Genomic DNA, 23,913 nt, shown 5'->3' with positions numbered 1-23,913 from the left:
AATATTCACATTTTTAAAATTGATGTTCAACGTTCAGCTCTCTTCTGCTCTTTTTTTTGGCGAAATACCTTTACAAAAGAAATAAGATTAAATCCTCAACTACTGTTAATATATAAAATTCAATGAAAGTTCATTTGGAGAAAATTCTTTAAATATATATGTATAAACAGTTTAATAATATAAAATAAACTGCTTCGTTATAAGTTTTCAGACATAATATGACAGATGGTTTACACGGTTGCCACTTTTTATCTGTAGTTAATATAAAATTTCACGTAGATTGAGGATTTTCACTACAATACTAATTAACTACCCATATTAGGATAATAATTATAAAATCCAAATGAAAAACGACAAACTAAAAAAAAACTACAACAGAATTAAACCTCACTTTGACAACAATAAACTTAAAACGACGATTGATGCCATGTAGCTGCTATTGATTTCGATATTATGTTCTTCATTTTTCACTTCAAAATTGTAAATTTAACGTAAAAACTAAACAATAGTAGAGTACATTGCAAATTCCATTGTTCCAATAATTATGATGAGACAAATCGATATAAATGAATGATCCGTTGCTTAATGTACCAAATAATCATTTTGCTTTTCAATTACGTGCATTAGTATTTATTTTATGTTAATTTGAAAGAACTCATTAGAGAACCTATTTAATGCTAAACGTTGTGGCATGCAGATGATGTATATTAGTATATTAGCGGCAATTCGTCGTTATATTTTATTGCAAATATATTGAAGGTCACATCGTTTGTTCCCTATTCGCACAAACGTGGTCACGCAATATTAATTAGCCCTATCTGATCAATAAAGTCAACTTTTATTAATTCAGTGCTCCATTTTTTCATTCGCTATAATTGCTATGGCAATTTACACGCTTTATATAAAATTGTGAATGTAAATTGCGATCATTACATCGTCACTGAAAAAGTAGATTCTAATTAAATAAGATAATCAAAACTGAATCAAATAAGTTTATTAATTCCACTCTTGGTGGATATTTTTTGAGGGTCGGTAACCTGTAAATATTATAATTATAAAATTTTGTATAACTTTATATGAACGTTTGTATAATAGACAGATCTAGCAGGATTCTTTTTATTGTACAATATATAAATTGAAAAGTGGATGTAGAAATAATAAAAGAATACTGGGAAATTTACACACTATGTGCAAAATAAAACTATATTTTAATTACATAATATTATATTTCGAAAATATATTTTAATAATATTAAACAGACTTTTTGATTCGTACTTACATAGGTACTGTTAAATTATTAAACATAATAAATCTTGAAGTATTACGTCATTTATATAAATTCAACTGTCTACATAGATAAAACAAATACTATAGAGGTTTGTAAACGTTAGATATTGTTGAATGTAACCTTTCTTCCAATTACACCATGAAACGTTATTATTCCTTATATCCATATAAAATATTTTATATAAAGATTTTACTAGTTGATTTAAATAGTGAATTTACGAATAAAATTATCAATTATTCTTTGCAAACGGTATAAAACTTTGTTTATGATCTTGTATTAAGTGTAGCATAAGTTGAAGTGAAAGTTTTATATTAGCTTTGTTTTGCAGGTTTGATTCCGAATCAGTTTACGGAAACTATCGCATGCGCACTCTCAAATTTGTCGATCGCGTTACGTTAAGTGGGGTAGGAGCCAATTTAGAAAGTGCGCATGCGATTAGTTCCTAAGCTGATTCGAAATCACACCCACGAACAAAGCTATTAATTTTATTCTTGTATGTATTGAGAATTGCATACATTGCCATAAAGTTTTGTATGTATTGAGAATTGCATACATTGTTTTTATATCAATTTTAAGAGATGATATGTTTTTACGGGGTTGAATGAACAAGTTCCTTACATAATAATAGAAAAAGTTTTCTAAAAAACATAAAATTACTACAAAATATCTACAATACTCAAACCGTCCCCTTGTCTATTCGGTTTATGTACCCAAGGCACTTCGGAATCTCTCAACGGCGGTAACTTACAGCCATAATTATTTAAATTGATCATATTATGATCACCGCTGGAATCAACGACTTTAATATCATCAGTAACTCTACCGCTTATCGTGAAAAGAACATTATCCGCCGATTTAAGATTCCTTCTGTCAAACAAAGTTTCTTTGCGTCTCTCGTCCGCCGAACGAGGCATGCGCGTACCGTATAGATTTATAGGGGCGGTCTTATTCGATCTAGTTCGCACTTTGGTCTTTTGCGTGCCATTACTCAATTGTAATTGTCGTTTCACTAACTCAACGGCCGATTTCGGTCTTTCTGTAGGCGCGTACGTATTTGAAATATATACTGGAGCAGCTGATCCCGAAGAATCCGACGTTTCGTCATTGGTCGAACTGGTATTCGCTTCTTCGTAGTCTATCATAGACGTACTGGGTTCTTCTTTGAGTACTTTCGCTTGTCCGTTTAACGTTTTCATATAATCAGAATAAGTTTGTATGGTATCTTCGTCTGTTTTATTTTCTTCTAATGCATGTAAGGAACGTATATTCTGTATCTTTTCCAGTAATTCTTGTTTTTCTTTTAATTCTTGTTCGCGTACGTCGATTTCCACTCTCTGGTTCAAAGTCTCGTAATGTTTGTCTATGTAACCCATTAACCAATTGTAACCTTTCTGAACGCCAGTATCTAATTTATCTACTTTATTTTCCGAAGCCGAACAGCTTTGTACTAACGTCGGACATTTTCTTGTGTTGACCAAATATTCCAAATTTAAATATTCGATTATTTCTATTTCGTCGACGGCGTTTTCTTGGTCTTGTTTATTGGCCAAAATCAGAATTGGTTTGCCGGCTATTTTATCGCTACGTAGAATTCCTTCGAGGACCATTTTCACTTCGACAAATCTGGATATGTCGCTGGAGTCTATAACGAAAATTACACCGTGAGCCTGAAAATAACCAAAATTGTTTATGATATAAATTAATATGATTTTTTAGAGGTTTTGCTTTCGCCCAGAATCGAAACTTTATGTAAACTATTTTTGGAAGATCCCTCGTAAGATCACATTTCTTCAAGGTCATTCTCGATATATAGTCATCATCAATCAGAAGTACTATCCAAAGGGAAAAGTTTCGTATTAGGAGGTTATATTTACATTGTGACGTTTGCATTATTTATTTCAGTTTTAGTATATAGTTTTCAATATTGTGGTTTACTTTTGTGCTTTGTTTTTACTGTGGCTTCGTGGATTCTCAAAACTATTTTTACAATAATTAAGTCAAGATAACTTTGTGTCTTCTAAACTGTTGCTTTGTTAATTAGAAAATGAGAAAATAGTGGCTTGTGATTATAATATAAATTGTTTTTACAGCAAAACTTCGGGTAATTATCAGAAATTAGCAAATATATGTTTGAAAATATGAAAAACCAACAAAAAGTAATAATTCCAATCAAAAAGAACGAAACATTCAATAGAATAGTCAATTAATAAACTTTTCTTATTTTTGCACCCTTTTATTCAGTTTTAGTTTTGCTAACTTTATTAAATATTAAAAATATATAAAACTAAAATGTGAAAAAATCATCAAATAATGTAACTTACAATCTATAAATACGAAATTTTGTAGCATTATGCCTTGTTAGTTGACTGTCATTATATTATACTAGGAAAGTATAACGCCAAAAGTTGGTAGCAATGGTTTATTCTCCTATAAAGTGGTGTTAGTGAATGTACTATAACACTGATTTGCTTCGATTAGAAATAATCAAGTGAATTAGAATAATTCTTCAAAAAATGTAACTTATCAACAATAGCGTGTCATCCACACACCACATATTTCATATTTCACAAAATTGAATCAAATTTCTAATTGAAGTTTAGAGCCCCAGATTGGTCTGCCAGCATAAATAGATATCAAGTTGGCGAATTTGAAACAGAGCTGGTAATTTAATGTTGGTGTACATTTTACATTTTCTCTAATGATTCATTATCGTATTAATTCTGTGGTTGTGTTGTGCTCGTGTTTTTGTATCTTTTTGATTATGTACCGTTTTAATTTTTTAAAATTACTTTTAATAAATGTTGTGTATAAAATTACAAATGTATTAATGTAATGTATTCGTTCCCAAATCCTTTGCAACGTTTCAATAGACGGCTGTTTGCTATAAACAATATTAAATTAAATGCAAGGAATTTATTATCAAGTTCAAGTAATTGAATTTCAATTAGCTATTTTCTTTGCCAATAATTTTAATACTTTTATCCTAATATGATTACAACGATTACATTTCCAAATTTATATTTCATCATAGTTCTAGGTGATCTGTGCTGTCACTTCCCCGAAATACAAAATTAGAATTTGATAAAAAAGTGAATATTCTAATCTGTATACATAAAAAACGGTAACAAAAACACGAAGAATCGCACATATCACAGAAACAAAAACTATGCCTTGACTAGGCGGCGTTGCACGATTTAAATAGTTAAACAAACCTTTATAAATATATAGTCCAACAAGTAATTTACATGTATTTTCCTGTACGATTTTACCTATTAAATGTAGTAAAATCATTGCGTTTTTTAATAGAAGTTAATGTAATACGTTTACCTATGAAAGTAATGTGTATTGCAATTTAACGGGCTGATAGGACAAGAAAAGTGAGATTACTGACTAATAATTGATTTTTGTTACAATAATAAATAAAAGATAAATAAATTATACGGTACTTAATTAATTAATAAAACACTGTTTCAGATTAAAATCTGTTTCATTGTATTGTTTTCACAACAATGGTAAAACGAATTTCGTAAAAGATAACGTAAAATGGACATTTGGCAATCATGCACGCTTACTAACGAACTGACAAAAGCGTTGTGGGGAAAATAAAACGAACTTTCAGTAGCTAAATACTCAGTTGTCAGGTGGAGTCGTTGTAGTTTATAGTCAGTTAAATAATTTGTATATATGAATAAATATACGAAAGTTTGTTGTTTTACCAGCGAATATTCATTTAGTATTAGAATAATTGCAGTCTCGAAATTATTTGAGTAATAAAAAGTTTATAATATTAATTTCATGTCACATTCTGATAATTAGAAATAAATTTTAAACTTACGTTAACAAAATATTCTTGCCAAATGTCTCTAATATTCGGTCCTCCACCTAAATCGAAAATCTTAACGGCATAATTTGCATATTTCAAATTCAAAACAGAAAAACCAACAGTTGGTATTGGAGAATTAACTCTCTCTCCAATCAGACCGTTTGCTGCTCTAGTTTTACCAGCGTTATCTAATCCTAACAATAATAAGGTAAGTTTCCTGAAAATAAGTATAAGAAATAGAAATGTAAAACCATAAAAATCTATTGAACCTGAAAATAGAACAGTGAAACTCAATTTGGACCATGATACACATTCAATGCTCATGCGCAAGCACACGCGATCTTAGGCACAATATGATGTCAAGTTGGAATCAAAATTTGAAGTATTATGTATAATGTATACATGTTATAGTTTTATTTTGGTTCCAAAAGTAATATTTGTTGCAGACATGTCTATATATGAATTATAAATATATGGTTATCGAATTTACAATATAAATTACACGTTCATAAGGCCGCTTGCTGTTAACAAGGAATATAAATTCTTGTCTGTTCCGTGAAATAAGTGAATCTTAAAAATGTGATTAGCAGAATTATGACAATTTATTTATTTCAGTTTTAATCCTAGATACTTTGTATTATATGGAACTATAGTCTTCGAAATGAATGGAACAGACACGCACTAAAATTAATAAGCACGTAAATAAGTGATATCTTATACAAAAATTTATTTCAAAGCACAGATCCATTGCTAGCAAAATATGTAGGTAAATTTTCAACTATACTGTAACCGTTTGTTTTTTTTAATTCCACAAGTGAATTCACAACATAAAATAGGTATTATTATTTTTTGGCAGAAATAGGAATTCCGTTTGCTGTTACAAAATTAAAAACATTGACCAATTTTATCTTTTCCCGTCGGCTGTTCGTAGCAATAGAAAAGAGCCAATCACATCAGTTTGAGTTTGTCACTTGATTTTGACTTATGACGTTAGAGCTTTTATTTGTTTATCTATGGTAGTTTTTTGACTTTGCTTGTTTTCCATAATATCGTCCATAAATACCGCATTTCAAACAAAAACACAAATTAATTCGAAAACAAAAAGCAGTACACACGAGAATAAATAAATTTTTAGGTTAACGACAGCAATTCAAGTTTATTAATAGGGTGTAGAATTTGCTACGAAAGTCAAATTGAAATTGTTACTCGCGGACGGCAACGGCAAACGGAAAGCCAAGTTCATGATTGGAAATTCACCATATTTTAAATTAGTTTTATCCTCTCGATTACAGACTCCTATCCACTGCTCCATTAAATTTTCATTTATTGAAAAACTAAGTATTCAAAACCCGTTTTTTTTCGAATTGCAATTATTGTTTCTTTGTGTAGCCTTGGCGCACCCGGGCACTACGATTTTATGATAGAATACAATCTTTTAAAAGAAAATAAGAGTAAGACCAACTCTACAATACCTGGTCTTAAATACTGGGTAAGCGGCTAAGGCACATAAAAATATCGCATACACATAAAAACTCGGTGCATATGTACAACCTAACCTAATCTTAATGGCCAAGAAAATATTTGGATTCGAACGAGACGTGTCAAATTTGAACCGACAACTCGGCATACCGGTGTATGCGTATCGAGATTTGGACGAAAATTACAGGATTTGATCAAAATTGTGATGTGATTAGTGCTAGAAAAGGCATTTATTTAGTTTTAAAAGAATTAATTTTGTAATGTATTTTCTGTTTCTGAGTTCCTTTAACTTTAACATAATATATGTATATACATTATATACTTTTATATCACGTTCTATCTGTTATTAATTTATATACAAAAAACATTTAAGGCTATCTGATTATTTTTTATTATTTAAATAATAATAATAAATATTCTCAATGCAATGATTAGATAGATAGATGCAATATTTTTTTGGCGGAGTGTATTTGTCTATATTAAAAACGTAGTTCCAAGTAGTAATTTGTGAATAATAAACGAAGAAATATAAATGACGTATTTTTAAATAATAATTAAATATTAATACTCACTTTTTTCGTTTCTCTTTGCAACAATAATTACCCATTTCAATAAAATGTAACTGTATTCCGAATTCATGTCATTTGAAGAAATAAATGTACACAAACATATGTCAAAAATATAAACAAAAGTCGCCGTCAATCAATATTACATTTGCGAAATTTATAAACAGTTTTTTTGTTAAAAAAACTTGTTTCCGCGGTATCTGGTAAATATGTTTCCAAAATAATGTAAAGATTTACAAACAAGGTATTATCCATTCTATTAACAACTTTCGCGAGATTAAAAAATTGTTTGATAAATGAAGTCAATGTGATGATTTACGGTTGTTATGGTTACGACTTTGAACACTGTCAACAGGAGTTTTGTTGGTCACATAAAAGATCATTAATGGCCGTTGTACACCTTCTGCGAGACACCACGAAGCATGCTGAGTGCGAGAGTGTACAGTCGCCTTGTCTCGATATGTCTCGGGGTGTATCGCCTGCTCTCGCTCCTGTGTCTGTTATATGCACGTGTCAGTAAAACATTACAATAACGAATTACATATATGGATAAATTTTTTTAGAAATATATCAAACAGAACCCGTACTACGGGATCCAAGTTATAAATTTTATAGACAAAAACAGTTGCATGATGCTTGGATGCTATATTGAATATCCTGTGAACGAATTCTTTAATGACAAAATACAGAGGACACTATCTTTGTTTACGCCTTTTTTTAAATTTTTTTTGGATTTTCATAAATACAATAATAATTGATAACCTAACAGCGAAAGTTACTTCTAATGTACCCATCATCTCGGCGTTCGCAACCGTAACGGAACATACGCGATTGAACAACGAGCATCTGCGTTGGTAAAAAAGGACACGCATGCGCAGTGCCTCGCAACACCGCATTTTCCTTAAAATAAATATAGATGAAGTCACGACTGAAAACCACTAGACATATTTTGTTTTTAAAAGCCATTATGGTAATGTGTTGTTGTTTTGATTGCGATTTAGATGCATACAAAATGAACAAAGATTATAATTGCTCCATTTGCGGCCATAATTTTGACCTAAGTGATACTTTGACACAACATTTAATTTTTTATTTAAAAGCCTTTCAACAATTTTATTTCGTGACTTATTTGTAAAGCTGAAAGGAGTGTTTACAATAAATAAAAGTAGACAGCATTGAATCTTATTTATTGTATTATTTATTTCAATCCGATTTTACTAAAAAAAACATCTGGAGCTACTGTTAATAAGACATACTGTATAAACTAAGTTTTTTTGATTATCTATTTATTATGTCTCCAAATAAATAAATAAATATATAACAACCAAATAGAGTGTTACATTATTGAAGATCATTTAAAAATTATTTACTTAGATATATAAAAAACTGATACAATAAGCGAAAATTTAATTATGTATTTAATAACAAGGTCTAACCTTAGTACCCTTGAGCTTAAGGATGAAATCAATTGTAAATCTAACGCATTCGCAGAACAGACGAGGTTATGTAACCATTTCTTCTTAGCATCTATTTTACGTGTTAACTTATTCTTACAAGGTGGGACGTGGATGTATTATTTTGTAAGCCGTAGATGATTTCATCATGATATTCATTAAAACAAACATTTTTACTGGGCTTATGATTTTAATATAAATTTTCGTTTCATTCTTTTCATGATTAAATTGAAATATTCATCTATATTAATTAGAAATACAAACATTGAATATTGTAAGAAATTAAACACGAGGGTCTCTATTTATGTATCGAGAGCTGGCAACACTGGTGAATTCTGTCAATAACCAATACATTTCCATCAAAATGAATCGAAAGAAGTTTGTAGCTAGCACTTGCAACTATTTACATGTTTGCACTTGTTTAGTGTCGCGAGCTATCGGCGTGTTTGTTATTATTAACACCATCACATATTTGGTATAAAATAAAGTCAAATCGAAGGCAATAGTCGATACAAGTTCAAAACCTACGTCTCCCAAGTTTACCTGTCCGGAACACACTAACTTACAAGCATGTGAATGACATTCAAGCGTTTGTCAAATATTGGAGGCTTGGGAACGTGTGACAAGCATTGGCAAGCGTGTAAACGTAGCATTAGATTGTGTAACTTTAGTATTGTTGTCATTGACAATCAAAACTCCTTATTTTTATCTAGAAAAATTGGTTTAATTCGAATTGGTAGCTATAACATCCATTTCTTCCTCTTGAGAATGAAGCTAGTTGTTAAAATGTATGTTAACTGATATTATTTTTTGTAGATAAATAGTCTTGATTTTTGGTCTATTTTGGTTGACAATTAGTTTTTAAAATAGGTGGAAATTTTAACGAAATAGGCCACAAAAACAAATACAAGGGTCTAAGAGATAGGAAATTAAATATCTTTTATTGTATTTATTAGTCCACCGTGTATATTGATTCTTCTAAGCAGTTGGGTTTTCCCAACAGTAATTGTATCTGCTATTGATCGCTTATCTTCCTTCCTAGAAATTGGATCGGTACTAATTATATTCAAAACTATGACCAAATTGTTATTATATCAGCTGACAAAAATATGGCGTGCATTTTTTTAAAAGTTTATTCAATGTTGCTTATCCGTTGTCGTGAGTTTGAGCATTACGGTATATTACTAACTAGTCATAAAAACCAATATAAAGACAGTCAATGTTAAACGTTTGCTAATAGTTACTCATCCTTGCCGTGAGATGTTGTCGGTAGGATTTGTTTGTTTGTTTTTGTTCGGATTTGTTTGTAAAGCGCAAGGTGAGTCATAATCGATATTTTTATATTTTCATTCCATTCCGTCATATATAAACGTTACATCGAAGATCTTACACGGATATAATTTCTCCAATTCGAGATATGAGTCAAGATAAAAAAATTAATACAACGAAACAGAAGTTTGAAAGTTGTATAAAATAATTTTTTTCTTGTAAGAAAACTTTTTAATCGTACCTCGTATTATTACAGCATTTGCTAACAAAAATTATATCATCAGACGTTAGACAATCCCCTTAACGAATAATAATCTACAAGTTGTAAATAATCGAAACAAACTTATTAACCCTGCACTATTTATAAAGAAAAAACTAAATAATCATCAATAGAATCATTTTTCGAAAATCTCATTATATTCACTTATTATTTTATAGCGGTAGATTGTGTTTTGAAATATTGGTAAGAAAAACTTTTTTAATAAACCTCGTATAAGTATCGGGTCTAATATAATAAACATGAGTTAAAAAAAACTATTTATGACTAATATAACTTGTAGTATGATACTTAGTACAATTATTATGTTTTGAGTTTATTTAGCAATAAATTAAGAATAGCTGGTCATGTTTAAAAATAGATAAAAATGTGTAAACAATCGTTTTTCATAAATTAAAAATAATCTGTTTGAATATTTAACTATTAATCGATTGATTAATCAGTTTCCTCTTATATCGTTTTTTCTATTATTGTATACTCAGAAAAAAATGTAAGACACATTTGACACAATTAAAATTTAAATTCCATATCGGCAATAACTTACTATTGGCATTGTATAAAGAATAATATTCTTTATACAATGCTATTGGTAAAAGTTGTAAATTTGATACTGCTATGTAAATAAATATAATAATTACATTAATTAATTGATTATTAAAACTTTCTATATTTTTTACTATTCTATCTATAATCGAAATTAGTTAAGATACTAATTAGTAGAATAAAAATTAGGTTATAAAGTTTTGTTTCAGAATATCACAGATCATCGGGATTTAGATGTTTCATTAATTATATAAATTGACGCCATCTAGTAGACTTTAAACTAAACTATACTAATTTCACATTCGTGACAAAATACTAACCAATCTGAATTCTATTAGTGGCGCGAAATATGAATGTTCAACAATTATTTCAGAAATGTTACCCTAGAAAAAATAGAATTTTGAAAACTAAATACATAAATATAAAAATGACCCCTATTTGTAATGTTAATTAGCTAAGGATTTGAAAAATTTTTTACTCAGATCAAATTAAAACAAATCGATTTCCAACGTAATAATTCTTTAACTAATTATATGTTATTTATGTTTAAGAAAATAAGACTTGAAATGTAAAATACGTATACTTCCAAAAAAGAACTGTATATAAAACTTGTTGATAAAAAATTAGTATATATTATAAATCGTCCCTACGTTACGGTGGTGACAATATTAATTTTCTCTCTCGTTCGAGACACTTTATCTATACTGCGCCTGCTTGAGAACGCAGAACTTCGGAGGATAGAGAAATCGTTGCCATAGACTTATTACATATATATACATGGACAGTTTTTGATAATTTTATATAAATTTTGCAAAGTTTTGCATATAGTTCGTATGTTTTTGTTGGGCTTTATATAGGTGCTCATTAGGATCAATTAGAATAGTGAAACGTAACTAGTTCCTTTACAAATCAAATGGTTAGTTGTGTAACTTGTAACTGCTCTAACAATCCTAAAAATAAATTCTTTAAATTCAATGGTTATAACCAGCAGCCATCTTGTAAAATCTGTCAAATCATAATAAACATGGAAAAATAATGGACAGGTTTTTAATATTTCAGCTTATGGCGAATATATTCCTAGATCAGTGTACTTAATCGATGAAGATGGTTACGAAACTGAACCTATTTTCGTCAGGAACAGAAGAGAAGTTGAAGATGTATTATCGAGAATAAGAAGAGGTGGTGGCGCTTACTCGTATTCCGGAAGCTCTAGCGGAAGTGGTAAATATTTCAAAATTAACATTCGTATTAATTGTATTACTGGTTGTATATCCAATTTTGATATAGTCAGTATTATTTCTATGCTGTTTTAGATTACGCGGGAGCATCTGATGAATTGGCTCATATCCAAGCCCACGTCGAAGACATTATAAAACAGGCTTCGAATAACCACAATCAAATAGTTTCTCGATTTGCTGATACAGCCGATTCTCATCTAACAGGATCCGGAAGTGGAGAAGGAGGATCTGCTTATTCATATTCAGGTTCGACAGGTTCCGGTTACGGATCTGGATATTCAAGTGGGTCTTCAGGTAATTCAAGAAATTCTGGAAGTGGCGGAAATTCAGGTAATGATGGGTCAACAGGATATGCTAGTAAAAGTGGTTCATCAGGATATTCGGGACATTCTGGAAATGGAGGATATTCAGGTCAAAGTGGTTCAAAAGGATATACGGGACATTCTGGTAGTGGAGGATATTCAGGTCAAAGTGGTTCAACAGGATATACGGGAAATGGAGGTTCTGCAGGTAATACAGGGCGTTCAGGAAGTGGCGGATATTCTGGAAATGATGGTTCAACAGGATACACAGGGCATTCTGGAAGTGGAGGATATTCGAGCAATGGTGGATCAACAGGACATTCTGAAAACGGAGGATCTTCTTCAGGGTGAGTTTAATTAAGTTTAAGTCTATCATTTATGATGTCATAAATTTAATTTTCAGTCCGAGCATTTTTAGCAGGAGTGGAATAGAAAAAGGAACAGGTATTAAAGTATCCTCGGAGGCTCAAGGACCTAAGGCGGCATTTAGTTATTCTTCCTCGTCTTCAGATGGACAAGGAAACGTTAAATATAATGTAAAGTCTGGGCAATATTAAAAATAACAACTTATGTTCTATTGATAAATAAAGATACACACACAATATTTGTTTGCTTAATTTAACCGAATCTCTAAAATCTCATTGGATATATTTGGACCTACCGGTCCTGGATTAACAATAAAACAATTTTCTGAAGCGACTTATGTGTAGCATATTATCAGAAACGCTCATCTTAACACATTAACTGGCGTTAAAACATTTTTCAGTTCATGCCACATGAAAGGATCATGGGATGTCAATGTCAATCAACAGCTCTTTGACATTGTTTTTTTAGGTTATTTTTCTCCAATTTATTTCTGTCTTGGGTATTATTTCACCATCTGCAAACTCCCCTTTGTTCAGATCATTTGTTATTTGACTTTCCCATTGGCTTTTGGTCTTCCTTTGAGCCGGTTTTCTAAGAACATTCATTCTGTTGTTTATGTCACTTAAGATTTTGACCATTACCTAACTTTTTTGGCCCATATATCTGTCGTATCATTTGTCTTTCGAAGGCGTTTTTCTTCATCAACTTTTGTTAGATTCATCGTTTCTCCTCCATAGGTTACTGTTGACCTTATTGCTGTTCATTAGATTTTTATTTTAGTACGTCTACTGATTTTTTTGCATAACACCAGAAGCCGAATCTTATGGTATACTCAGTAGCCTGCTTGAATCCCTTGAGTAATTTCCTGTCCTCGTTAATTATGGTTGTTAAATGTTACTTCCAAGTATTCACATGTTTAGCCCCATTTTGTTGTCAACATTCTGATGGGGTTTCAAGGTGTGTTTACTAGAAATTTACACCTGGAATATAATATTATAATCAATGTGTGAATTAGATCTTCATTAATCTAATTGAGCCCAGCTTTGAAAGAAAAAGATGTAGTTAATTGTAAACTGAGCAAAGTACAAATAGGAGCCCGCCAAAACAACTCGATAATATAAAATGACATGACCTATTGTAAAAAAAGAAAAATAGAATAACGGGTTAACTTACAAGACCAATTATATGTCGATTACATTAGCTTGTGAAAATCTCTTGATTAGTCAGTTATTGATTCAAGTAAACTGAAGATCAAAATAGCGAGAAAAATAGAAAGGAACTGGGATAAATATGATAAGAAAGTATCCAAGAGGTAGTGTCATTAATGTTATACCAAACAAAAAGACACTTTGCCAGCAGGTGCCCAGAGCCCATCCTTATTGTAGCTAAAAGTGTTGCTATCATGTCTCTCAACGATCTGCTTGCAAGGTGGGCTATGCAGAGATTGATAGAGACACCTCGCATGCGAAAAGCAAAGGCACACATAGATGAACTTTGTCTGTCTCACACCAAACAACTGCTCCAACTGAATAGGCGCTAAATATGATTAGTGACTGGACTTCTAGCTGGACACAGTTATCTAAAACGCTAAATTCACACCATGGGCGTTACGGCAGATCCGGAGTGCCTCTGGTGCTTGAAATTACAAACCACGTCATCTGTGAATGCCCAACACACACGACCGCGTTTCAAACACTTGAGCTTCAAAGAGTTCAAGCCAACCTAACCTAACCAAGGCTTCTCATGAAATATCGGCCTTTGGCAACAACAATCAACAGAAGTTTTTTGTAGTTTTAGTTTTTGTGGGCATTTCTGCAATTTTCACTGAACATTCATTACCATCTCGTCAAAAAACCATTTTCCAAAGATAATTATATACCAGTATAAAAACACATTAATATGTTTATCAATTTATATTTTTACATCATTTCGATGTGTTAGAAGATAAATTAAGTTTCTTTTGTATTTGTAAACTGACATGCCTGTAAGGATGTTCTAGTTCTTTATCAGTTTTAGGTATTCCACAAATTCGTTTAGCTTTAGGAGACATAAGTATAAGATTTTGAATTAGTCCGTATGCACTTGATGTGGTCCAATACAAAACAAGACACTAAAATGAAAAAGACATTAAAGTGGAACAATTTGAATTAATTTAATTCACATTTAATAAAAAAAAGAGAACTACTAAGAAAAGTTCAAAATAAATATATTTTTAATTTATAGCAAAGATATTTAGTAATAAAATAATTATGTCTACCGAATCATTAAGTCTCAATATACAGTGGCTCATTTGAACTACTATCGATATCTCCACAATCAATAATTCTAATGTATTATGAATTATAAGAAAAATATTGGATAAACTGATATGTTTTTACTTACTGATGGTACAGATGCCGCTACTGGAATCATAATCACACTTAAACCTCTGAAAATATTTGTTAAAAACTTTTGTAATTTTGTAGGTTCATTAACTTTTGACAATCTTTGCAGCTATAAAAGATAATACAATTATTTATAATATACAACTTGGGTCAGTTGTTATATACCTCAATTATCAACAAGTTTATAAGGCCTAATCCAACAGGTAATATACCAGAAGCATCTACTTCTGTCAAATTTGGAATAAAACCAAAACCTCCCACAGTTAATTCTGTAAAAGTTATTTGTGCATCTACATTTTGATGTGGAAGCATATATACAAGATTCCTTAAAGAAACAGATAAAGATATCCACATAGGTATTTGAAACCATAGTAAAAGACTAGCTTTAAAAGGGTGACAGTTATCTCTTACCACCAGGTTGTTCCATTGCTTTCTTATCTTTAAAAAGCTATATTAAACAACATGTTATATAAAATGAAATTTTCGAACTTACTGATCTATTGTAAACCATTTTTGCTTTCTTTTCGTCCCAGTTATACATTTTAACAGCAATAGACGTTTCTTTTTTAAGTTCTTCAACTATTGCAGGCATTTCTAATTGTAAATTATGTAATTTTGCTAATATATAATTCTGATACACAGCTAAAGGTAGAGTTACACACGTCCTTAATAATACTGTTGTGCAAACAATTGTTGCCCACCACGGTAAACCGGTGGTATCGTGCATTGTCAATAAAATATTTTGAAGATATTCCACTGGGGTACTTTCTGATATCCATTTGAAAATACCTGTTTGGGTTTTGGCTACAGATTCTATAGAAGATTGGAAGGAGAATTCTCTGTTTTGATTGTAGTTTTCGTGTCTATTCAACTTTTCGATTGTTTTCACATTTTTAAGTAGAATATCTCTGTGTCGGTATAATTTAAAACTCTGTTTACCTAATCTGTACATATTTTTATATTTTAAACAAACAATATAACATTATTGTTTCCAATAAATATAATAATATTAGAATAGATAATAAAAATATTCTTTTATTTTGGTCTCTTTAAAATTAAAACATAACCTATAAGAATTAAAAATCATTGACGGAACATTGCGTTCCGTGTTTTCCAAACTCTACCGGCTATGCAGATTAACCGTCAAATTAGGTTTGTTCTCTACTGACCTACTTTTATTTTTGAATCATGAAGGTCGTCTTTTCTCACTTACACTTATCGTATGTAAATCACTTTCGCCTTTTACTGTCCGTACCTCGCTCATCTTTCATCCTCGTTTGACCTATCGAAAAATTAATTACGTATTCACTCATGCAAACAAGTCACTTGTATTTTCGGTGATGACATAAGAAATAACAAATAACCTATATTTCAAGACAGCTGTTTCTGTTTTTGTGAAGTAAATTTTGCAATAGACCTTCGTAGTGGCATCGGAAAATTTAGTGAAAATAACTAACACCGTATTATTTGAAAGAAGTAGTACACAGTATCATTTTCCCCTTCAATTTCATCATCGATTAAGTAACTTCTCAAATAAGTAATTCGCGTACGATATTTTGAATAAACAAGTTTACGTTATAGATTAATGTAAACATAACGCAAAAGAATATTCATAGCTAACAAGTTAAGAAAATATATTGAATAGTGGCAATATTTTGTGAAATGGATTTAAATATTACTTTTAAAAATTTAATAAACAATAAGATTGTTCTACTATAAATCTTAGTGGTATTTGTGGTGGAATATTCTACCAAAGATAATAGAAAAAAATTGCAAGTTATTAAATAACCAAATAAAATGGGATTGAAATTTTCAACGCAATATTTAGTAAGCAGTGTTACTGGATATGTAACAGGAAGGAAGCGAAAATATTGCGATTCCGATGATGAAGAAGTGAATAAAGTTATAGATATTGCTTTACACACTCCTAAAAGGTATGTAATATTTGTGTAACAAAGAAGGAATACTGTAATATAAGTTTTTTAAAGGAAAAAGCTAGTAAGCACAGCCAAATACATCTACCAAGCATTGTTTATGGAAGGTCAAAATTCTGATGTTACAGTATGTGCTCTGGGTGAAGAATTCAACCTACATAGGGTATATCTTTGCCAGAGTCCATATTTTGCCAGTATGTTTGGAGGATCTTGGTTGGAGACCAACCAGAAATATATCAACATTGATATTGTAGATCCCCTCATCTCTGTAGATTGTAAGTTTAAAAATAGTTTTATATTTCAGAAGGATTTCTCCATATATACAAAATTTTATTGAAATTACATTTTTATGTTGTTTCAGCTATGAAAGTGGTTTTAGGCTCTTTATATAATTGTGAGATTGTTTTGAATCCACTTGAAATAGTACCAATTTTAGCTACAGCTACTATGTTTCAACTGGATGGATTAATTGAAAAATGTACAGAAGTTATGTTAGAAACTATTAATCCCAAGGTATTCTGGCATTACTAACAATAAATTCATTATTTACCTATTGTATATATTTTTGTAGACAGCTCTAAGTTATTATAATGCAGCCTGTTTATATGGAGATAAAAAGCTACAAGATGTATGTTTCAAATGGTTCTTGGTAAATCTGATGCCTTACTATTTCAGTTTTCCTTTATTAGAGTTAAAAACTATTCCTGTACCCCTGATGGCAAAGCTTATTGCCGATCCAGATCTTTTTGTTATTCAGACAGAATATTCCATTTACGTGATGTTAAAATATTGGATATACATGCAACTTTTTACAGAAACAGAAGACCTTTCAATCGCTACTGTTAATGAATACTTTTGTTCAAGGACAGGTAAGTCATGGATCAAAAAAATAGGGCCAGTGGCTAAATTTCCTACAATTAAAAAATTTTATATTTCTTACTCTTCAAGCTCTGCACACATTCTGACTATTTTATTAATATTAGGCTCATTACATATTTCTTTCTTCTTTCAATTCAGTGTTTGTTCTTCTTCTTCATCTTTCATCATTAATTTTTATGCCCCCTATTATTTTTTGGAGTACTTCCTTACCCACACTTTTATTTTTTCAAAACTCTTCTGGGTTAGTACCTAGGACTCACAACCATACAGTATAATTTTATCTATGTTGCCTTTAGATATTCCTTTTATCTCTACATTGCCCTACTGCTCTCTGATTTTTACCTTGTGCTCTTTTCATTTCCACCTTTCTTATTTCTTTATTCACATACTTGTCTTCTATTACTTCTAGTTTCTTTTCCAGGTGTTTTCTTTCTTCAGCATTCTGCTTTTGCCTGTTTTCTTCCTTCATTATATCTTGGTTTCTCTTCTCCATAATTAATCTACATTTTTTGTCAAACCAATCCTTTCCTGTACTTCTTTTCACCTATCCTAGATATTATTGCATGGTTTTTATCAGTGATGATTTTATTTGTTTCTTCTCATCATTTTCATCCTTTATTTCTGGCTTTTCATTCAGCTTTATTGTTTTTATATATCTTTCACTTAATTTATTTAAACACTTACACTAGATTTAATAAACTTGGCAATGTATTGGCAAATGATTTTTTAGAAACATTACCATACCTCCTAACTACAGAAGGAAAACAATTCATATCAGTATTCCAAGGCCTTAGATTACAAAATCTATTATCCCACCAGCTTGATGTACTGCTGGTAATAAGGGACAACATTATTCCTAGAACATGGCTCGATACTGTGATTCTACAACAATGGAAGAACGTTTTAAGGGTCAATCAAAATGATGATAAAGGGTAAATTATGGTTTATAAAAATTACTGTGATAAAATTTCAAAATAAATATATTGTTTTAGACCAAGAGATATTTCTGACGAAATATTTTTAGCATCTAGTTTAAGGTGTGGAAGGATTTTAACAGTGAACGAGAGACATGTTTGGAGGTGGACTGGGTTCCATTTCGGTGTAGATTTATTAATGATCACAGATGGATCTACCATTTCCATTAAACGAAATCATAGATCGGAATTTGAGCAGTTATTGAGTTTACAAACAACTAGGCATGTGGCAATAAGGTCAGTATCTAGCACTATTATAAAGTAATTTGTTTTTATAATTTAATTATTTTAGATTTGTTGTGTTCTTAAATTTTTCATATTCCTTTTACATTTTTCGGCATTTAAAGATGGTTTTCCATTGTATCCACTGTATTTTGATACTTTTCTTAATTCCTTTTTGAACTACATTTACTTTATTTCTTTTTTGAACTCATCCTTTTTTTTCTAAAAGTGTTCCCAGTTTCATTTTTTATTGTTAATCTACCTGCCTCATTTTTACTGTATGTCCATACCAATTCAACCATTTCTTGTTTATATTGAGAATATGAAGATGTAGGCCATCATCTTCAATTTCTTTTTGGTCCACATTTGCTTTGTCCTCTTGTAATCTATTCTTTCACCTCATCGATCCTCAGTTCTTTTATTTGGTCTATCCATGGTCTACATATTCATTTTTTAATTCCTTTTTGGTCCACATTTGCATTGTTTACTCTATTTCTTTTTTGATCTAAACTTTTATTATTTAAAGGTGTTTCCAGCCCCTTTTCTATTGATAGTCTATCTGCTTTATTTTTACTGTTATGTCCATACCAATGCCACTATTTCTTGTTTATTTTTTCAGATTATTTTTTCTTGTTTTGTTAATTTTTTAATGTTTACATTTTCTTGAGTCATATAGGGTTCTGGTCTCTCTTGTAACCTTTTCTTCCACCTCATCCATCCTCAATTCTTTTATTTGGTCTCTCCATGGTTTACATGTTTATCTCACAGTTATTTTTCCAGCCTCCATTATCTATCTTGTTCACTCATGTTTATAACAATTCAGCTATTAATTTTTTTGTTATAATTGCTACTCATTCTATTTCGTTTCTAATGTATTTTTTTTTCTTTATTTTGTTCCATTTACTCATATTCTCAGAGTTTTCATTTACATTGCACTGGTTTTTATCTAATTTTCTGCTTCATATGTTGTAATTATAATTTCTTTCATATATCTGTAGTTTTGTTCCCAAAATTCATTCGTATGTACTACATAATATTTTTGTTGATGTTATTTTTCTCCTTTCTTTCCATACTATTATTAACTTGATTATTTCAATTTTAGGGTAACTGTTACTCGACTTAATGAACAAAGACAGATTGTTTACAGTAAACAATCGGAAATATTAAAAGTATCATTGTCAAAAGGCGAAGAAATCCAGTTAATGTCTTTTGATAAAAATGTGGAATACCCTATTATAATATCAGCTAATATCTTGTACACATCACCAGAAACACAAGAAATTAACATAGAAGAAAGGCATCATAATATATCTTAACAGGTATACTAATCGCATATATTTGACATTCTGAATAACTATTATAATAATTGAAAAATTAATGTAGCAAAGGTTTTTTTACAGTAAGTCACTCGATAGTGGTGTTGGTGATTTTAGGTATTGGAAGCATAGGGTGATATTCAATTTCGTAGATTAATTTTTCTTATATGTCTAATGCTCTATTACGAAGAAACTATCATTTCAAATTATCAATACTTTTGACATTAACTAAAATAAAGATTAGATGTAGAATGTATATTTAAGAAATATACAATTATATACAGTCTGTATAATGTTTATCGAAATTGGATTTCTTGAACAACGAATATAATTTATAATATAAAACAAATTAAAAAACTAACTAGGTAAATTTATTCCAGTATTGTATAAAAAGTTATCAGAATAGTCAAATATAAGTGACAGTAATATACAGTGAAAATAGCACAAAGTATAACGAATCAAGTAGTATACATGCTGATTCACTCTGTGGAAACTCCAATTAAAAAAAATAATACGTTATCGAATTTGGGGGGTTTGAATCAGCTTAAATTATTTGAGATTATATTACCGAATATTTTTATACTATATGTTTTTTTTATTTACATTTAGCTTGACATTTAACATTTTTTTTGTGTCCTTGTGAAATTATATTGAGTTTAAATATTTTTGTTACTATTTTTTTAAAAGTATTATTATGGATGTAATCCATATCAGCTCTAGTTTTTGTATATTCCTCTAAATTGTGATCTTCTGCATTTATCTCTATATAAAAAAGTGCATTTATGAATAATTAGTTAGTATTTGTTGGTTTCCAGGTCAAATTAATACGAAATTGACATAACTAACACTTATGTCAGTTTGATAATTTGTAATAAGGTGCTTTCATTGATAGTTTGAAAAAGAAAAATGTTGTTATAACTTTTTTTGGTTTATCTACTTCCAAAAAAAGGAGAAATACATCATCCTACTAATTATTATACTTAGAACAAGGTATTTCAGTCCAGTTTGTAGGTGATCTTCGTTAAAAGTGGAACTACTTGAATGCACTTATTAATATTCAAAAAGTGGTAATAATTATATTGGAACTATTTTGTGTGTCAAAATAACTCCCACAATAGTTTTTGTGTCAAAATAACTCCCATGATTGTTTTTATTATTTTTCAATGGATTTAGCTTCTTCGATAAGTAGAACTGATTATTGGTTGTTAGTAAATATTGACTTATTCTTATACTTCAGCTAATAATTTTATTTTTCTAGGGTATTATTGATGAGGTTCGTATTGTAAATTAATTTTTCCTAAATTGGAGTGTATTTTTGAAGAAAAAAAAACAAAATTAGAATGCAATGTTTAATTTTATTATTTCATATTTTCTGTATATAAAAAATGAGTTATTTTGATATCACTCAGTTCTCAAATACCATTTGACAAGTTTAATATTTATATTAAAATAAATGTTTGACGTTAGTGACCGTTACAGTCACAGAATTTTGAAAAAAAATTTGTTATTAATTACATATATACAGTGTGTAACAGCCTAATGGTATGAATTCATTATTTTGATTATTGTATATGTTGATTGATGAAAATGTGTGAGGATTCTGGTCCACCTGCTTCATTTTTTTATATGTCCATACTAATTCAACTGTTTTTTGTTTATTTTTTTGTATTATTGCTTTTAGTTTTGTTAATTTTTCATTTCTTGAGTAGAATAGGGTTTTAGTTCCTCTTGTAACCTTTTCTTCCACCTCATCCATCCTCAGTTCATTTTTAATGGTTTTTCCAGCCTCCATTATCTACCTGGTTCATTCTTAGAGTATGTTAATACCATTTTTTTTTCTATAATCACTACTTATTTTGTTTCATATTCAATGTCTTTATTTTGCCCCATTTTGCTCCCACTTATATTTTCATAGAGTTTATTATTGCATCGATTTTTGAATTTTTTTCTACTTCATATGTTGTAGTTGCAACTGCTTTTGTATATATTTTCATTTTCGTGTACCCATCTGCAGTAATTGAATAAAAATTTTATCGTTCTTATGTTTGTTGCAATATTGAGATAAAATATAATAAAATTGGAAATTGTAAGGGAAGTGTGCCCCCATAATGACAACGACAATTCCAAATATTTGTAATTCAGATGAATATTTTCAAAATTCGTTTGCTTCAGCTCGTTCAAAGAAATATTTTACTTCAATCAGTAAAATCACAGTGATAATTCAATTTCATCCCAACAATGTTGATAATTGGGTAAGCAAATAACTTATAATAAATTCTTGATTTCTGCTTGGGTCCAATAAAAACAATTGGAACATTCAATAAATTAGCATTTTCGAAGATTTCATCATTTCTAGTCTGCCCTGTCTGATTTATTTACATTGTCTTCTTCAATATTTTCCAAAGTATCGTTCTCCTTAAAACCGTCATTTCTCTTGTAATAATAAGTGAAGTAGAAAAAGTAAAAATATTTATGTTCAAAGGACAAATCCAGTTTTCCTAAAAATATTTAATGGAGTTGATGATTTGAGAAATGCTTTTGAAAATATACCAGCTAAATGGTAATGGGTCACAGACTTTCCACATCAAGAGATTGCACCCTAGGTAGGAGTTGAAGATATGGATTATTGAAGAATGTCAATTTAACATGTTTTATTTATATATAGAGTAAATAAAATACTGAATTTATTCTTTTTGGTTTTTAGACACTGTAAAAATTGCTGTACATACAGAAATTCAAGTGTCTCAATTATATGAAAAACATTTTTTCAATTTCAATTTCTACAAGATGTTTTGGAAATTCTAATTTTGAGACAGATATGATATTTCTATTGTGAATTATATACTCTACCAACTTTAAATTAGTAACTCCGTGTACCATAGTATGAAAGCGAGGTTTTTCGAGTGATATACAATGAGTTACCCTCAATTGAAAGTTGTTTTAGTATAATTTTGATTTATTTACCCATTTAATCATCTACCTTTTCCTACCCATTCACTATCCCATGGTTGCTTCTTTCTTTACCATCCAATTTCAAAATTGTTGCTGCATTTTTGATAATTACTTCTATAAATAGTTACAATTAATTTAAAAAAAGGTAATTGATAAAAAATGACATTAAAATTAAAGTTTGTGTTAATTTTGAAAAATGATATCGTATAATAAATTCTTTGTTATGTTTATGTTGTAATTATCGTTAATCTGTCAATATATATTTTTATAAATTCTATTAACATTTTTGATATATATATTTGTTATGGATTTGAAAGAAACGGGGATGAAAAGTATAGTTTTCGATTATTTGTTTCGGTTACCATTTTTCTAGTCATACCGAATGATTTTCCCTGGAGATGTTACATTTGTACATACAATAAAATCATTTTGTTTAATTTGCCAGAGTTTTTTTCTTATTTAGTAAAAAAATATAATACTTTTATTACAGATTTGGTTATTAATAATAATAATGGAGATACATAATACATTGCTGTAGCTATACAAGTATTTTTTTAAATTTCCTTAGGATTCAAATTGATTGAAAGAGTAGGTCCCTCCTCTTCTGCAAGTCTATTTTGGCGATTTCGTTTAATCTCTACGTTTAT

The 23,913-nt window shown here is 29.8% G+C and overlaps 4 protein-coding genes across 5 annotated transcripts; 2 read left to right on the top strand and 2 right to left on the bottom strand.

The window, feature by feature from the left end:
• Nucleotides 1-1,206: 1,206 nt before the first annotated feature.
• LOC130903638 (ADP-ribosylation factor-like protein 13B) lies at nucleotides 1,207-7,424 on the bottom strand. Of its 2 annotated transcripts, XM_057815863.1 has the most exons (3): nucleotides 7,163-7,424; nucleotides 5,124-5,328; nucleotides 1,207-2,955 (listed from the first exon to the last, which is right to left on the bottom strand). In XM_057815863.1, the coding sequence occupies exons 1-3, from the start codon at nucleotides 7,195-7,197 to the stop codon at nucleotides 1,945-1,947; spliced, it is 1,251 nt and encodes a 416-aa protein (XP_057671846.1). In that variant the 5' UTR covers nucleotides 7,198-7,424; the 3' UTR covers nucleotides 1,207-1,944. The 2 variants fall into 2 exon arrangements, with proteins under 2 accessions (XP_057671846.1, XP_057671847.1); XM_057815864.1 differs by lacking the exons at nucleotides 5,124-5,328; nucleotides 7,163-7,424 and adding an exon at nucleotides 3,610-4,039 and having other exon boundaries at nucleotides 1,207-2,930.
• Nucleotides 7,425-9,651: 2,227 nt separating this feature from the next.
• LOC130903464 (keratin, type I cytoskeletal 9-like) lies at nucleotides 9,652-12,843 on the top strand. Its single transcript, XM_057815570.1, has 4 exons — nucleotides 9,652-9,928; nucleotides 11,759-11,920; nucleotides 12,013-12,586; nucleotides 12,643-12,843. Exons 1-4 carry the CDS (start codon nucleotides 9,871-9,873, stop codon nucleotides 12,794-12,796), a joined length of 948 nt encoding a protein of 315 aa, XP_057671553.1. The 5' UTR covers nucleotides 9,652-9,870; the 3' UTR covers nucleotides 12,797-12,843.
• A 1,660-nt stretch (nucleotides 12,844-14,503) lies between these two features.
• LOC130903463 (cytochrome c oxidase assembly protein COX18, mitochondrial) lies at nucleotides 14,504-16,055 on the bottom strand. Its single transcript, XM_057815569.1, has 4 exons — nucleotides 15,483-16,055; nucleotides 15,155-15,427; nucleotides 14,988-15,098; nucleotides 14,504-14,715 (listed from the first exon to the last, which is right to left on the bottom strand). Exons 1-4 carry the CDS (start codon nucleotides 15,939-15,941, stop codon nucleotides 14,530-14,532), a joined length of 1,029 nt encoding a protein of 342 aa, XP_057671552.1. The 5' UTR covers nucleotides 15,942-16,055; the 3' UTR covers nucleotides 14,504-14,529.
• Nucleotides 16,056-16,330: 275 nt separating this feature from the next.
• Nucleotides 16,331-23,708, top strand: LOC130903437 (protein germ cell-less). The gene is made up of 7 exons (XM_057815531.1): nucleotides 16,331-16,923; nucleotides 16,978-17,198; nucleotides 17,285-17,436; nucleotides 17,495-17,792; nucleotides 18,533-18,734; nucleotides 18,795-19,013; nucleotides 20,101-23,708. The coding sequence occupies exons 1-7, from the start codon at nucleotides 16,787-16,789 to the stop codon at nucleotides 20,312-20,314; spliced, it is 1,443 nt and encodes a 480-aa protein (XP_057671514.1). The 5' UTR covers nucleotides 16,331-16,786; the 3' UTR covers nucleotides 20,315-23,708.
• Nucleotides 23,709-23,913: the final 205 nt, after the last annotated feature.

This window comes from Diorhabda carinulata, chromosome 2 (assembly GCF_026250575.1).
Source record: "Diorhabda carinulata isolate Delta chromosome 2, icDioCari1.1, whole genome shotgun sequence".
NCBI lineage: Eukaryota > Metazoa > Arthropoda > Insecta > Coleoptera > Chrysomelidae > Diorhabda > Diorhabda carinulata.
The sequence above is the reverse complement of the archived record's forward strand: the minus strand, read 5'-3'. Positions and strand labels throughout refer to the sequence as shown.

Excerpts from the sequence above, each read along its gene's own strand:
- LOC130903463 (XM_057815569.1), bottom strand. The coding sequence starts at position 15,941 with ATGTACAGATTAGGTAAACAGAGTTTTAAATTATACCGACACAGAGAT. Across the intron at positions 15,428-15,482 it reads AAATGGTTTACAATAGATCA|ATAAGAAAGCAATGGAACAA; the intron begins GTAAGTTCGAAA and ends AGCTTTTTAAAG. Across the intron at positions 15,099-15,154 it reads TAAACTTGTTGATAATTGAG|CTGCAAAGATTGTCAAAAGT; the intron begins GTATATAACAAC and ends TATCTTTTATAG.
- LOC130903437 (XM_057815531.1), top strand. The coding sequence starts at position 16,787 with ATGGGATTGAAATTTTCAACGCAATATTTAGTAAGCAGTGTTACTGGA. Across the intron at positions 16,924-16,977 it reads GCTTTACACACTCCTAAAAG|GAAAAAGCTAGTAAGCACAG; the intron begins GTATGTAATATT and ends AGTTTTTTAAAG. Across the intron at positions 17,793-18,532 it reads ATACTTTTGTTCAAGGACAG|AAACATTACCATACCTCCTA; the intron begins GTAAGTCATGGA and ends ATGATTTTTTAG.
- LOC130903638 (XM_057815863.1), bottom strand. The coding sequence starts at position 7,197 with ATGGGTAATTATTGTTGCAAAGAGAAACGAAAAAA. Across the intron at positions 5,329-7,162 it reads TGCAAAGAGAAACGAAAAAA|GAAACTTACCTTATTATTGT; the intron begins GTGAGTATTAAT and ends ACTTATTTTCAG. Across the intron at positions 2,956-5,123 it reads GGCAAGAATATTTTGTTAAC|GCTCACGGTGTAATTTTCGT; the intron begins GTAAGTTTAAAA and ends GGTTATTTTCAG.
- LOC130903464 (XM_057815570.1), top strand. The coding sequence starts at position 9,871 with ATGTTGTCGGTAGGATTTGTTTGTTTGTTTTTGTTCGGATTTGTTTGT. Across the intron at positions 11,921-12,012 it reads CGGAAGCTCTAGCGGAAGTG|ATTACGCGGGAGCATCTGAT; the intron begins GTAAATATTTCA and ends ATGCTGTTTTAG. Across the intron at positions 12,587-12,642 it reads AACGGAGGATCTTCTTCAGG|TCCGAGCATTTTTAGCAGGA; the intron begins GTGAGTTTAATT and ends TTTAATTTTCAG.